The sequence below is a fragment of the Pholcus phalangioides genome, unplaced genomic scaffold, assembly GCF_987345545.1.
Source record: "Pholcus phalangioides strain wild (caught in Gottingen) unplaced genomic scaffold, Ppha-v1.0 ptg000013l_1, whole genome shotgun sequence".
In the NCBI taxonomy this organism is placed as follows: domain Eukaryota; kingdom Metazoa; phylum Arthropoda; class Arachnida; order Araneae; family Pholcidae; genus Pholcus; species Pholcus phalangioides.
Genome location: NW_028301606.1, coordinates 2934244 through 2950859, shown reverse-complemented (window position 1 = coordinate 2950859; position 16616 = coordinate 2934244). Strand labels below are relative to the sequence as shown.

At 35.3% G+C, this 16616-nt stretch overlaps 1 protein-coding gene across 8 annotated transcripts in view; it reads right to left on the bottom strand.

Moving 5' to 3' along the window:
* LOC149078477 (latrophilin Cirl-like) overlaps nucleotides 1–16616 on the bottom strand; it is a 309115-nt gene that overhangs the window by 99565 nt on the left and 192934 nt on the right. For 7 of the 8 annotated variants that reach the window (XM_089240590.1, XM_089240593.1, XM_089240595.1 and 4 more), the window contains one exon: nucleotides 9091–9237. The exons of the other annotated variant lie outside the window; for it this stretch is intronic. In XM_089240590.1, the coding sequence (XP_089096716.1) occupies nucleotides 9091–9237 (147 nt within the window). The remainder of the gene's footprint in view (nucleotides 1–9090; nucleotides 9238–16616) is intronic. 8 annotated transcript variants of the gene reach the window in all.

Below are 16616 nucleotides of genomic sequence, written 5' to 3'. Positions count from 1 at the left end.
AATAAAGGATGCCACTTATCACCTCAAATGTTCCTCGTAAACTGTCTTTTGGTCTGAAATTCCAAAATATTCTAAAATACTTCTGAGAAAGACTGGACACGGGAAAAGTCACTCTTTTACCTCCTTTCGCATTTTAAGGCTTCACCACTACACACGTGGTGTTTTTAAACTTTTGTCCCTACAAGTGACAAGTCGGGGCTGATTTGACCGGAACTTGTATAAAGTCGTTTAGAAGCACGGCTGGACTAATCGTCCAATAAAGCAATAAACGTCCAAGAAAGCAATAAAAATCAATTTCACGATTGAAGTTCCGTTTATTCGAAATGATCTGAAAGATGTAGATGTAGAGACGCAGTTGTGGCGTTGGGGGGATATGATCGAAGAGTTCAATATTTTCAACGGGATCGATAGGATGGACCATGAATTATTAATAACACCGACACTCGACTGCTTGGAACGAAGGGAACACCAGTACCATTTAGTAAGGGACAACTGTTGATTATGGTGTCGCAGGGAGTTTTTCTCTAATAGTTGTTAATAAATGGAATAGGTTACCTTGGGGGTCATGAATTTTAACACAATTGACACATTTAAAAATAAGTACGATAGACACAGTGGGGTAAACCGAGAAGCTATCCATACTTAGATAAGACAGTTATCATATTTTTTATGTGTAGTGTAATATACAGCATTAATTATTTTTTTTAGTGATATATGCTTTTATATTGGGTTGAGGTATTTTGGTTAAATTTGGCATCCATATTTTTTCTTCTTTCAGCCACCTCGTTGGACATTTTGCTTGTTGTGGCCTTTGTGTTTGCATTTTAATAAGGATAAAGCGGCAGCAACAACTTTCAACAATTTATAACTTGATAGAGCAAAAAATTGGCATTCACATTCAAACGACAACAACAATATAACAACAATTTTCCTTATGATTGTAAGCTCTCGTTATATCGGACATTTTTACTTTACTATGTCAGTTCTTGTACGTATTTTACTCGATCAATAAACAAAATGTAGCAACAACCGCATTCTCGGTTATCTTTTTTCTATTACCGATCGTTCCGGAGATTACCGCATACTTAAATCTCATTAAAATTACCGGAAGTAATTATCATATCATACGAAAAGGGAACGGACTGATAATAATCTCTAAACAAAATCTTCCTCCATGCGACACACACCGGATATAAATCTTAAAATTCGAGACACATTAAAGAGAAGTCAAAAATCCATATCCATCATATTATCAAATATTAGTAGGCGAGTCAAGCCAGAAAATACATAGTTCATTATCAAAGAGAATTATCGAAATATAGTTTTATACTCCCTCTCTCTCCACATCACGAAAATCTACCCCAAGAGAACAAAAACTTCTCGCAATGTTCCCCGCCGTAGTTCGAGGTAATTGCCGCTAATTATCGCTTGAAACTAATTATCAGCAACACGGTGCCGAACCAAGGGTTATAAACGAAAAAGGGAGGAGGGGAGAGAAGAGAGGAACAAGAAATAATGCCCTGGCAACCGATATATTGGAAACAGACACAATATCGTAGAGGACTGACGTAGTAAGAGAGATAGGATTAAAACAGAGAGAGAGAAGCAGTTGGAAAATGTTGCGAGAGTAACCGTAAATCGTAATGTTACAGGACGGCGCGGCGGAAAAGAATTTTATCCACCTCCTGTTCCTTTTTCCTCCGTCCTGGAAACTAATAATCCTTGTTGCAGTTGGGATGAACCAACTCCTGGAAGTGAAATTCCAGCGAAACTCGGCGGTGAAAATTAGTTTTATGAACTTCAGATGCAATTAAAATTACTCCTATGCGAACGAGAGATAGCGACGGACATCGGGCTTCCTTTTCTAGCCTACACTACGTGCTTCCGTAAAACGAGAGAGCAAAAAAATTGAAATAATAATAAAATCTAAGAAGAACTAAAAAAATATATGTATAGTATGTGGGTCTTAATTTCCATCCACGAGAAACGCAGCTGCGGTTTCTCCCATCAATACATAGAATTTCCGAAAATACAATTTTGAGTTTGTTTATCAAGGAATTGATTTTGTCTTTTTTTGGAAACAAAATATTGGAATTTTTGAGAAATAAATAAATTTATATCTTTCTCTAACTTTGTTATCGACTTTGCGTATAATTTTATTTTAGTATTTTATATTAAGTTAGCATAGAATTATTTTGCGTAAAATTATTTTTCTTCTACATTCGTCTTTAATAATGGAAAAAGATATGGATACCATGTTGAAATTTTTTTTGTGTTTATTCTGTATGATCATGTTCGCGAATATTCTTTGAATTTGTTATGATTTTTTCTGTGAGTATAATTTAATGATGGAAATCCTGTTACTGAAGTGTGAGACGTGATATAATATTCTTTCAATAATTATGGCTTGAATATGTGATGATAAAATAGGATTTTTTTTTTTCATTAACTCTATGCTGAAGTTTATATAATTTGGTCTATCGTAATTTTATCATTTATTCTTCAATAAATTATGGTTCTGTGTAATGTTGTATAGCTGGAAGGGGCTTTAAAACGCTGAGTGAAGGAATGAATTATTTGATATGCAGTCAAAAATACACTAAAACTTAGAAAATTACGGAACCTTAGGTTTTTGTATGATCAGTTTTCTTAAACAATGTTCATGCAACAATTTATTCGAATAATGTCCCATGCTTTCAAGAATGCTCAATGCAATAACGATTTTCTAATGATATGGTATTTCCAATTTCTTCTTACGATTTTGTATATGTTTTATGGAATGTTTCTCTATAATAGTAATTGATTTTCTTTAAAGCGTACTTGGGCGGCCACAATGTAGCATGCTTTGCAATTAAATATCCGTTATTGTTTTATCATTTAAAAACTGCGACCAAATTGAGAATTTTTAATAAGATCATAATCAAGATCTTCTTTACAAGAAGAAAAAGCATAATATCTTTTACTTTTACTAAATTAAATGAAGGGTATAAATGGGGTAAACACTCAAGTGCCAAAAAATCAAACACCGTTAATTAAATACCGTGATATTAAAGTATCAAATAAACAATGATTTATAATGCTGTCAATGTAAAAAAATGCCTTGTAGCCCTCTGAATGTTTCAAAAGAGCGTTTCAAGGGGTCGCAAATGTGAACATCCCTAACGAGCTGTAAAATTAGTTGGTGTTTGTTTTTTTTTTTTGGTTTTTTTTGGCACTTACAGTGTTTACCGCTTTTACCCTTCAATTTCAATTGGCCATAATATCCCGATTAGCTAAATTCCCATAGTATATTCCTATTCATTTACTCCTTGTAGGGGATTTATGTTTTTTTTGGAACCGAACTCTGCAGTATATGTCACGCAAGTAAGGAATTGGCAATGAATGAATATTTTTAAGATGGATTTATATGTTTAAGCTTGATTGCTCCCCTGAATAAAGACATTTTAGATAATCATACAGAGAGTAGTGTATCCCGAAGTGTGCGTCGCGGCTCCTAGAGACGTCTCGGCGATCTGTCTATATCAATGTGTGCCTATTCAATGCTAAGAAGTGGTTCTTTTCTCAAGACTGTCCTGGGGAGCCATGGCTAAACAATGACTGAAACCAGGATTACACCTTAAAAGTTTTAGAAAACTTATTTTTTAAAACTTGAAGAATGTAACCAATGTAGGAAGCGAGCGGTGTATGTTCGAGCGAATGTAACCAACAGGGTTATTGCTTGTTGTTGTTTTGTTTTTTTTTCAAGTTTTGTAAAAGATCTTTTGTCAAACTTTTAAGGAAGTTTAATTAAATGTCTAAGACATGAAAGAAGTGGGTGGCAAAAGTTTTCCTAACTTTTTTTGAAAAACAAAAAACTTATCCCCCTCCTTCTTAGGGTCCTATATAATGTACGTAACTATAAGCTATGAACACCCCGCCCCCCCCCTAATTTGATCCATTTCTTTCCGGAAAATATTGCCCAATTACGGGGACACAGATCTAGACAATGAGGAAAAACAATTTTCTTTGATAACAACATCATCTTCAGTCAATACCTATTTTAACACGGGATTGATTCTCTAGAGAGCAGCATATTAAAAACTTCTGTGCAGAAGCAATTTGCACCTTATCAAAATATCTAATGAGGGAACATATTTATCCGAGAGGTGGGAAAAAGGGAGCTACAGGAAAAATGTAACCTCCGGCAAGTGAGGTTGATATATTTTCACAGGTAGAAATCATTAATCTAGTTTTTCCAACTGATCAGCATCGGTGCCACCGCAGAGAAGCATCATCTATCCACCTTTTTCTCCTATATTATATTATTTTCCTCTTCCTCCACAGCAATTAGAGGCAAAAGTTTTCTCAAAGAATAAGAATAAGAGGAGGAGAGAGAGAGAGAATCTCGCGCAAGGGATGGCGGATCTCTTGTTAGTTTCTCGCTTGGACCTAATTACGTTAAGACGCTGCAAATGGAAAATTTGTCCGGTGTTAATTTGGCGTTGCCCACGCGAAAACCTGATAAGACCACGGGCTTCCGTCAAGGCTTTCCGAAAACCTGATTGGTTGAAGCCCGCCCGGCTGATGAGTCATGAAAACGATCTCTATACTACAACTACTAACTAATTAGTTGAATGGCGGTCGGAAGGAAGGAACCCACCAATTTTGTATCCCGGATAATCAAATTCCACGGGAAAGGCATTACGACGATATCCCGAGATTCTTAATTTATCGGTGGCCCCGTGCCCAAAGTCATTTGCTGCGAGAATATAAAGGTGCGTAATATTTCAAATGAAACCGAAACCACTCGTTGACGCTGTGGAATCGGTAGGAATTTCCGATTTTGGGTTAGGAATAACTCATTTCCATAACTGAGGCTACATGTAGCTTTTCGCAGATTCTTTAGGGGTACTTATTATCCCAAGGAAGTATTCGGTAATCAGAATCTATTCTCGATAATGCTAAGTGTTTCAAACAGGTACGGAGCAGGTCTTATGGCAAGGGTGCTCAACCTTTACGAGAGTGTGTGCCACTTCATCGGTTTGGAAACGTGTCACGGGCTGCTTAAGTAATTAGGACTGTTAAGTCACACGAGTTATTTGGAAATGTGCCGCAGGCAACTTAAGACATATATAAATGTCTCGTGGGCCGCTTGAGGGGTCTGAAACTGTGTCGGGGGTAACTAAAGTGGCGTGGAAATGCACCGCGAGCCGAATAAGTGCTCCGGAACAGTGTCACGGGTCACTCGAGCGATCTTCAAATATGCCGCGGGTCCCTTAAGTGATTTGGAAATATGCCGCTTAGTTCATTGTCAAAAATTATATTTGACGTCAAGAGCAGCATTATATGACTCCGAGGGCCACTTTTGCTGCGGGTCATGGAATAATCATGTATGTCCTATGGTATGATGCGGCGCGACCACATTCACAAGCTTTTGTGTATTTTAATAACGAGAAGTCCAAGTGTCTTAATTTAATTTATTTATTCGTAGGCTACCACTGGTCGAAAATAGGCAACAATTGGACGATTGTCTCGGCGAAACCTGGCCAGCCCAACGTATCATGGTCAATTTCGAAGTTGCGGACAATTCAAAAATCCGGGTACATCGCAAGCTGGCCAGAAGAGGCGACCCAAGTCTCACCAGTTTCAGTGTTTCAATTTCAAAAAGCTTTGGTTTCAAATTCATCAATTTTCAATTGTATTGGAAACACTGTCAGCTAATAATTTGAGACTCATCTCGGGTACGTATATATTTTACATAACAATGTGGTCATTTATTTCAATGCATGTAAATTGACCATCATCGCAGTTAAGCACGGAAGTTCCAGGTTTGCCCTGTGAGTCATACTATTGACCCCTGGATTTCCTCTCCATCTACACCCCTCTGTAGACTCCACGTGGCTACATCTATTGTACTGATGCCGTGCTTATTGTGTTTTCGAATGGAAATCGATGTGTTTACATAAGGGATATGGTAAGGGTGCAAGACGTAGCTTTTTATACTACGGCTGCAAATGGCAACTTTCACTGTCATTTCCGTGGCTATTTATTTGTCCATGAACTCATACGTTGCCTGATACGGTCTGGACAGAATTCAGAGCTGCACTGTTTTGTTAATCGCATACGCTAGCCAAGAGGCTAAGATTTCCGTTTTTGGCATAGTTACGGTAAATTTTATGAAATTTATCATTAAGATTGATTAATCCTCTCAACGACATTGACGAGATATATCGCATTCTTTGAAGCTTTTTATTTCAGCAATGGCGAACCCATATATTTTGTAAAGCTCCTTTCCAATAGAATGCATTTTCCTGTCCCTCTGCATTAACCTAACCCTTAACATCACTAAATCTTACCAAAAAATGCAATTTATTGCTTTAAATGCAACTTGCTAATTACTACTAAAATCTCAAAAGGGTGTGGAAGTAAAGTGCTGCTAGAAATCGCATTAAAAAAATGTATTTTACAAAAATATACATATTAAAATGATCCGATGACCATATTTCATTGAGAAAAATACGGTAATTTGAGATCTTGAATAATAACCTTCAAAATACGGGACACTGCCAATTTTCATCAAAAACATTGTCAGAAGTAACACTTAATAATCAATAAAGAATTATTGAATTTATAAGAACTAAAATTCGAAGGAAATTGCAGACAAAACGTTAAACCTGACAAACATGAGATGAATATTTATATAATTTTTCCCGTAATTATCATAATTTTATCTGTATTATGAATAGGCTCTGTGTGTGTGTGTGTGTGTGTGTGTGTGTGTGTGTGTGTGTGTGTGGTGCATTCACGACTTTGCTAAATGTTACAAAAGTCAAATAAGTGTCATTGAAAAAAATGGACAGATATATATATTTAAAAAAAAACGAAACGAAAATTACAGGCATGTCCCGTAATACGGGACACAAATGTTCCGTCAAATTGTTTCAGACATTTCATTGGCCCTTGCTTTCAGAAAAGTTGAGAAACACTTGATTACGCGATTCCACCAAATATGATAAATATACTGAAATAACTTCATTTTCATATCTTAATGCTCATATAGACATTGTCTAATTTATTTTTCAATACCCATCTCATAACCTACATCCGAAGTTTAACGAAGAATAAACTTCGGTGTTTACCCTTAGAAAAAAAAAAATCCATATCTATATGCATATCTCTGGGCTTTTATAACGTTCGTCGTTTGAATCCCGATTAACCAGTTTCGGGTCATCGCCGTCTCCGTCGTCATCATCATCATATTCTCTCTTCTATATTATCTTTATATCTACGGAAACAGGTAGGAGAATTTTCTTATTAAAAAGCGAAAGGAGGCCACGTATTGTATTCGGTTGCGGGGTCTCAATTTCGACGTGACCAACCCTATGGTGTCCATGAACTCATACAAGAAAAAACATTGAGCCACGATCGGATTCATATATCATAACACCGATGTAAAATTACATTTACATGATTTGTCGGTGTCAAAAAAATTGGTTTTTTTTATTAATAATGGAGTTTCTGTTTAATTTGGATTTTTCACGGTTATTGTTAATATAATTTTAGATGCATTTTTCCTGTTCTTGGCGCCGCTCCCTTGACCTAAAATTTACAGTCAATCTCTTTTTCGAACCCAAAACTCGACCCTAAAACCCTTTTATCGTTGATTTATGACATCATTATATACGGTATTCATATATTCGTCATCTTATTATGTGTCAAACATGCGTTAGCCTCAATTATTTCGGTATATTTAGATATTACGTGAATAATCAATTTCGTAATTTGTATATAAGCATTGGAGACATAATTATTAACTGCAGACATAACATACTGAGAATTCTTTTTTCATTCTTTGAATCGGAACATCAGTAAATAGTTCTTTAGAAAGTCACGAATTTTACTTTCTATGAAATATTCCAAATTATTCCAATAAACTTTGAAAATTTTGAGAAAATTTGAATTAGTTTACTTGAGATTTGGATTCGATTCATCAGAAATATTTGGATTAAATTTATTTCTGATTTTGATCCAATTTACTGGAAATATGAATTTAATTAGAGAATTTTAAAATCATATGAAAATTTTAAAAAAATTGAATTTATTTATTTTAGAATTAAAAATTACAAAGAAACTAAAATTACGTGGAAATTTAATACCCCCCCCCCCCCTCACATTGCGAAGCCCTAAGGTCCTTAAGATATGTTTTTCTCACGGATTCCTTTAAAATGAATACATACGTGTAGTATAAAAGACATGAATAAGATTCGTTCTGAGCCTTCGGACTTAACACTGGCAGTCCTTCCCCCGTTCGCGACAATGGAGAGTGGGAAGAATAATGATTCCCCCATTAATAGCACCTCTGGTGGTTAAATCAGAAATTTATCATTGAAGTTATGATTCGTTGACTAACTCTTATCGATATAATGAGGGTCAAAGTTTCCATTTAGGGCCCAAAGAGGGCTTCCTTACAAAAATCCGGGACATGATTTCAACACTTCCTTTACATTAATTGATCTTATATTAAATTTATAGAGTAAGAAACTTTTAAAAAATTAGGTTAACTATAAATTTACCATGGGAGCCGTGGATTTCTAAGTAATAGAGCAAGGGTTCCTGGTTAGGTAAATGATAGACCAACGGTCCGTGGAATCCCAAGTAATCGACCAAGGTAACCTCAGATAACTGCTAATTAAAAACACTGATCAGGAATACAGATTTATCCCACAGAAATGTAGCTATCACAAGATATACGGTATAATAAGATATAGCTAGTCCAAGATATATGGTACCTTTAAGATACAATTTATTCCCCGAAACCCATATAACCATTATCAAGATTAGCTTCGTCCGACATGAAAAGATGTACACAATCTGTGTATTTATTACACAAATATATACAAGAAGAACGATAATGATGCGTTTGGAGAAAAGAGGGATATCTACATTTGCCGTGGATGACATATTCAGCTCCCATGTAAAAATAGAACACGTCCGATCAGTAACGATTTCCCACGGAGGAACAAGTTTGTGACACAAGTTTTGCGGGAGGAAGAGAAATATAAAAGCAGTGGTCAGTCAAGACATAAACATATAAGTTATAATGAGACATACTGGCATGGACGGCTGCTGGATACCAAGAAGAACTCCATAACAAGCTCGACAAGAAATAGTAGCTCCTGACGAAATTCAATATCAATCCTATGTGTCGTCCGTGGTTGTAGGCTCTGAGGTTCGTCATTTCATCTGCACCTGCGAGACCTTTTTTTCATTTTTTTCGTGTCATGTCCAAATAAGAATGGGAGGGAAAAATAAACAAATAAATAAAAATTGCCAAAATAAACAAACAAAAATAAATAAATAAACAAGACAAAAAATAAATATGAATGAGAGAGACAATATACAAAAAAAAACATTTTTCAACTGAAATATATGAATGGTATAATGTGTGTGTGGGTATAATAAAAACTTAAATGAACAGTTTAGTAATAAATATAAATAAAGTTGCATGTAAAGGTTACCAGACGTCCGTATTTTTGAAAATTGTGTCGATAGCATACTTCAATGAAGCAAGCGAAATGTATAAAACAAAAGCAAAGCTAAGGCCCGGATTATACTATAAAAGTTTTATGAAAGCTCTTTTATACTTTCCGTAATTATAATATTTAGCTTATGTATAAGATACTTATATAACACGTATTGGCTGCTTTTTTTTTGTTTTGTAAAATATCTTTTATCAAATTTTTATAGTGTGATCCCGGAATAATCCGCACATTCTAGGGCAAGACTTCTAGGAAGGGATCTTGGACGATCTCCCAAGATCCCAAAAATAAACGGGTTGATTACGGTATGTTGTCCCGTTTTCAACCCAAAATACTGTGGTAAGATGGCAAAATGTTACAAGTCACTTTTCCCAAAAAATTTTGTTATTCCCATTCTGGAGTCTCGTTCATCAAAATTATGGAAGGTGAGAAAATTTCGTCCATCTCTTTTGGTTTATGAGGAACAAACGGAGGCAAATTGAGATAAGTCAAAAAGCCACAGTATCACATTTTTGCAAAATATTGTTTACAAATTTGCCCACCTGAAATTTTGAAAAAGTGACTTATTACATTTTGCCATGTGAACACAGATCGATTACTTTTGTTTCTCGAAGTTATGCTTTAATCGCAATTAACTAGTACCAATTGGTGTGAATTTGTTACAATGTCTCTCACTTCAGCCTTAATAAATATGTTCGCACGTCAAAAGTTGAGAATTTACTCTAACCCTACCACCATGTCGGAGCGAAGCAAATTTTTTGCTAAGCTGTCGGTGTTTTATCGAAAAAAATACGGAAATAAAGATCTAATTTCGGTGATAAAACGGATCGTCGCCATTTCTCGCCAAAAATGGTCGGAGAAAAAATAATATCATGTGTGTTGTTTGTTATAAAATTCCGGAATAATGTATGTAAAATGGTTTTTCTTCACTGTTTCATGTATTAAGGGAATATTTAGAATGTTATCGTATCTATTTCATGTTATTCACAAATTAAAGGAAAGACAAGTATAAATACCGCAATGGAAGAGAGTATATTTAGTTGTCGGTAAAGATCAAATGACACGAAGTTGAGTAATTGAAATTTTATTTATTAAATTTCAGAAAATCGTAATATCGGGGCTGCGATTAACACAAATTTAAAGAACTACAAACAAAAAAAAATTAGTTTAGTCGGTGTCTGACTGCATTCGTGTATTTTGTCATAATCGTAATATAAATCGTGAAAATAATTTTTCTATCTTCTATATATATTTAAAATGTTATTATTAATTTTATTATTTTTTAAAATTATTATTAAAAAGTAAAAATTCAAATAAAATTCGATTAAAAAACGAGGCATTTTTATATTTAAAAGAAAAATTCAGGACTTCCAAAAATACTAAGAAATGCAATGTCCAGTAAAATATGCGTCTCGTATATGGCCATCCTATTTTTAGTAGTTTTATTTAAAGGAATCCGAATAATGTTATCGGTTGCTGAATCACGTTTACGATAGCATCGTATATCACCGAATAATGACTTAAATAAAATAAAAAAATGCCCTTTTTTGTCACCATGACAAATTGTTTCGAAACCTAAAATGGCGCAACTAGTATATATAGAGTTAAGCAAAAAAAACAAAAGCAACTTTTCACGTTTAAAATGAATGACGCGGTGTTGAAAATACGGAGGTGGGTTTCGTGCACCGTATGCGTATTTTTATTATCCAAGACATCCAAAAAAATCCCATTAACTTTTCGACGCCATTAAAAGTCATCTACGGGGGGCGTCAAATCTCTGTATATAAAAATTCCACCAGCCTACCATACATAAATATATCCGGTACCAAGGTTCATTTACTCGCACGAAGTCAGCTCACGAGCGGCGCACACATTCTCTTTTCACTCGATACCATACGTCAAACTCGCTCTATGTCTGAAACGTGTGTCCATTAACAAAACCGTAGGGATCTGAATTTATTGGTTTAAGTCAGGAATTTTGTACAGCATCAAAATAATATAGTGAAAAGGAGCCATCTGAGAACTCGGTCTCAGCTGAGGAAAACATAAAATAGCCGAAGGGCAAACGAAAACGAATCCAGATCAAAATTTTCCACATTATTGGTGATATCCATTAATTTTAATGTGTGTGTGAGTGAGAAACTGATAAGGGTCTACCAACGCCTCCATTCGACTCGTTCCGTGACCATCTGTGGTCATTTTCAACAAAACAGATGGCCATCGTCGCAAAGCAACAAGTTCCCGTTCGAATACTATACTTGTTAAATTTCGGAGGAAAATATTGAATACCGAATACAGTCACATCAACAGTTAAGGGACACTTCTGTTTTTGAGACAGATGACCTGATCCGTGCCCCTTTTAATAAGAACTCATTTACGATTGTGAATTAGGGGAATACCTCTATCTTAGGAGGAAAAAATCTGGTTCCATGGGTGTCCGTTATTGAGAGATTTTCCTATATAAAAGAGGGAAATTATCACGTGACCTGAAATTTGTGTGATGAACATTGAATACTAGATATATATCTTACTGCCAAAGCCCAAATTCGGTCAGTACGCGAATTGGCCAGCCCAGTTGATTCAAACAATATCCTAATTTCCGGCCCTCGCCGACACCTATGTATCGATCCCTATGATTTGGGGGCAACGCAACGTTGGCGTATTTTCTTTTCTTTTTTTGCGATAATTATGGCCATTTATAATTATAGTTAGCTATGACAACCCTAATGATTAAAGGAATTGGAATATCGATATATTAGGGATATAGGGGCCGGCGAAAGCTCGAAATTCGGACTTTGGCAGGGTTTATTGGACCGGCCTATGAGCACTGGCCGATTTCGGCTTTTAGGCAGTAACATATACATGTGCATTTCCGCTTATTGGTGATTTTTGTAATTATGGTTAGCATATTTTGTCAAATTTTGTAATTATGGTTAGCATAATCTGACAAATTTTGTAATTATGGTTAGCATATTGTGTCAAATTTTGTAATTATGGTTAGCATATTTTGTCAAATTTTGTAGTTATGGTTAGCATATTTTGACAAATTTTGTAATTATGGTTAGCATAATCTGACAAATTTTGTAATTATGGTTAGCATATTTTGTCAAATTTTGTAATTATGGTTAGCATATTTTGGTGATTTTTTTCTGTGACATTCGGCATTGTCCCGATCTTTTAATATGGTCACCCAAAAGAGCAAGGCTATACCCAGGCCGTAAAACGGGATTAAATCACATTCATATTTCGATTTACGCTATCATCTTAACAAACCCAAACTTGAAATTTTATCAATTTATATATGTGCGAGTAAAGAATATTCTCTTGCGTTTTATTAATACATGCATAACGGCAAGAACAACCTAGGCCATGGTTTTTGACGGACCCTCAAGGCAAGGCTTTCAGTAAAGCCTTCAAATTTATCTTCTAGTGAAATTTTAAAAATCAAATAAGGGTGATTCCTGCGGGCCCATTGCCTTTGCCATTTGCATGGATGCCAAAAAAAAATGTTTTTTTTTCCTTTACTGGGTCGCCAAATGCATAATTGAGCCCATCCAAATATATTCAGCTCATTCGTTCCGTCATCTTAATTTTCACATAATCGCTCCATGATAATGAAAATCGTTAAGTATTGAATTTATTGAGATTTTTCTGACTGATTTCCTGTTTACTTGAACATATAAGTGCTATAATGTGCTAATAATCACAAAATGATTTCTGATTCTAATTTCGATCATTCCCAAATTGATTTTTAGTAATTAACCCCATAGTACAGAAAATCCAAGGTCAGTATTGCAAAATCTTTCTCCATAGGTTGAACGGAAAAATGAATTTCAAGGCATTAATTACATGGTCATTTCGGAGAATTCCTAGAAGAGTCGATTGATTCTTTTTCTGCTAATTAAATTCCGATATTGCCAATATTACTGGGAATAATTCTTTTTTGAAATGATTTGACTTCATTATTTTGTATTTTCCGTGGTCTTATATCGATATTAAATTAAAACTATTCCTCGCTAAGATCATTTCAATTTTTAATTTTTCTGTCTGATATCGTTTCAAGATATTTAAAAAAAAAATTATAATATTCATGACGAATATCCCGATCAGGAATCAGATTTCCATCCAATATCAATTAGCATTGAATACTTACTGTGTGAAACAAAATGGATAAGAAATTAACTGATCGATTCCAATCGTTAATCGATCGGACTAATCATAATTCGAATACGGATTCTTCAACATTTTCCGGGCCGCAAGCACCGTTAGTATCCAGGGCAGCCCTCACGAGACGCGGGTCCCGGGGCTAAAATCATAGAGGGAGCCTGAAGAGCCTTAATACTTTCGGGAAGAGAGGTCCTCTTAACCCCCTATTTTAAATATTCTATGAGAAAGGAGGAATGGCACAGGCTGAGCATTTACATACGTACACAATATTAAATTTGAATTAACAAAAAAATTAATGGAAATTTCTTATCAAAAGTAATATAAATTGATGAAAGAAATAACTTTAAAACTAATTAAACCATTTTTAAGACCGAGCTCGATCGATCGTGCGGATGAAACATTTAACATTCGGGTTTTCAAAAATTTCCCGGTCTCAAAGGGTTAAAATTAGAACCTAATAAAAGAAATTGTCTATAATTAAAAAAGATAATCCCAGCACTACTGGACATTCAGAATAAATGGAAGAAATATTTCCTGACCTAATGGATATTTTTTTTCGGAATAAGCAAAACAAATGGAAATTCAGAATTTCAAAATTGAAGAAAATTCAGAATAGAAACAGAATAAATTAAATAAATACTTCTACGATTGATTGAAATTCTGAACAAATGAAAGAATTATATCCAGACACCTGATGAATTTTATTTACTGCTACTACTACTCCACCGTACATGTACATGCACCGTGTGCACATTTTCTCATATTCTACGGAGTTTCTAACGAACTGGTACGTGTCGAAATGTGCGTGTACGTGCTGAAGAAGTGTTGAAGTTTGTTTTTTTGTGTTATTCTGTCATCTGCCATCAATTTTTTCTAACTATGAGTCAAGTGTAATAATTGTGCCTGTATTACACTTGACTCATAGTTAGAAAAAATTGATGAAACAAATAACTTAATATTACTGGACTTTTTTTTTAAATAAACAGAATAAATGAAATTTCAAAGTTAAAATTTGATAAAAATTGAGAGTTCCAGAAGAAAATTAATCAAAAACCTGTCCCGTATTTTTCTTTATTATTAATTTTTTTTGCGGTCGCTGAATCGATGGCATTTTGCATCGATTATGCAGAGATTCTTAACCCTTTCTAGCCGCAACTCAAAATCAACCGATAACGAAAACCAAGCAGACCCATGAGTCACGAATTTGATGATTTCGTTGATTTTGGGTTGCGTCTAGAAAGGGTTTAGAATCTCTGCATAATCGATATTGGTGAAACCAATAACACAATAAAGGTATTAAAAACTGGACTGTACATGGATTTGTGCGATTGCTTCCAGCAGCCGCTGCGCGTCGATCACGATCCATAGCTTAAGAACCTCTGGATTATAGCAATAGGTGTCAATTAGCCACGCGGGTGTCCCGCTTCAATCCCAACTAAGCGTGGTCAGTCATCGTTTTCCGTGCTTCGACAATTAAAAACCTAGGAACCCTAATAAAAATCTTCGTCAATTGATGCCAGTATAAAAGTTTTGTAGGAATCCAACCACCATCCATTACAGTTTCAGCATCCACTCACATCTAAGCCACAATGGGGAAACCATAAAACTACCCGGCAACTACTATACCCCCACGAATATCGTATCCGTGATCATATGTGATCCAGATCATATCCCACATACGGTCCCCAGCATTCCTTTCGCCGTTGGAAAACTGTCGAAGCATTTATCTTGTCGATTCAGATGGGAAGTGGGGAGAAAATATTGTACATATCGGAACAGATGGAGTCATTCCTTCCAGCATTTACCAACTACTGTATATTTCCCTTCCACCCCATCCTATTTCTTTTTATTATATATTTTTCCTGGCAGCAAGAATTCCGACTCCCGGCCGGTGGGGTGAGTGAGTCGGTATCCTATCCAGAAGTAATGAATAAATCGGTGAATCTCTCATTTCCAATCCGAGTGGAATGGCAGGAAAGAAAAACAGTAGGTATCCATCTACTTTACTTTACCCATCTTCCGGGACTGGATTGCGTTCTGTGTCTCTCCTACTCGTGTTGTGTGTCAGTTTCGATCCTTGCTCACGTTCCCAAAAGTGCAATCGGATATAGTGTAGACAAGGGAAAAGGGAATATAACTGTTTGATATATATATATATATGTGGATATATTTCAATAGAGTGGGGGTAAAATTCCGTTTTTCAACCAATCAATCAGTGCACAAAATTCTGTCTCTATCAGAATGAATTGATATTCATTCTCTTAGGACCTAAACGAACACCAATTTTTCCTGGCAGTTTAGAATTCAAGTTTATTCATCTACGTCCCAAAACAAACAATGAGTTTTTTACGGGTAGTATTTCTCTTTCAACAATCATACAAATTCTTGTTGGCATATCTTCACCTGTTGCTAGGTGCTCAACTTTGGCCTTTGAAGACACACCCCTCTTCTAATCTCAGTGAGCGTTCCGTGAGGATGGGTGTGTCCGGAAATTTTACTAAATTTTGGATGATGATATATATATATATATATACCACCATGAAAAAAGTTGTAAGCGGGAAAACGTTTTAAAAAGGAAATCTTAATGAGAATTACTTAGAAGTGAGACCTTGAAAATAAGTCGCACTAAGCTGGAAAACGTTATAAGTGGGAACGTTATAACCGGGATTGACTATATAGAGATTCACACATAATCAATACGTGTCAACGGGCTGATCATAATATACGGTAAAAGAAATCAACAACATAATATTCCAAAAGTTCTTGTCAGATGCTCACCGAAACGAATGCTCAAGAATGCTCGATTTCCATTTCGTGATGTATTGATGGACTCGATCATTGAATTTACGAAGTTGAATTCAGGAAATCTGTATTATGCGTATTAAGGTATTACTTTCTGTCATTGGGATGACTCCAATGAAGCTCCATTGA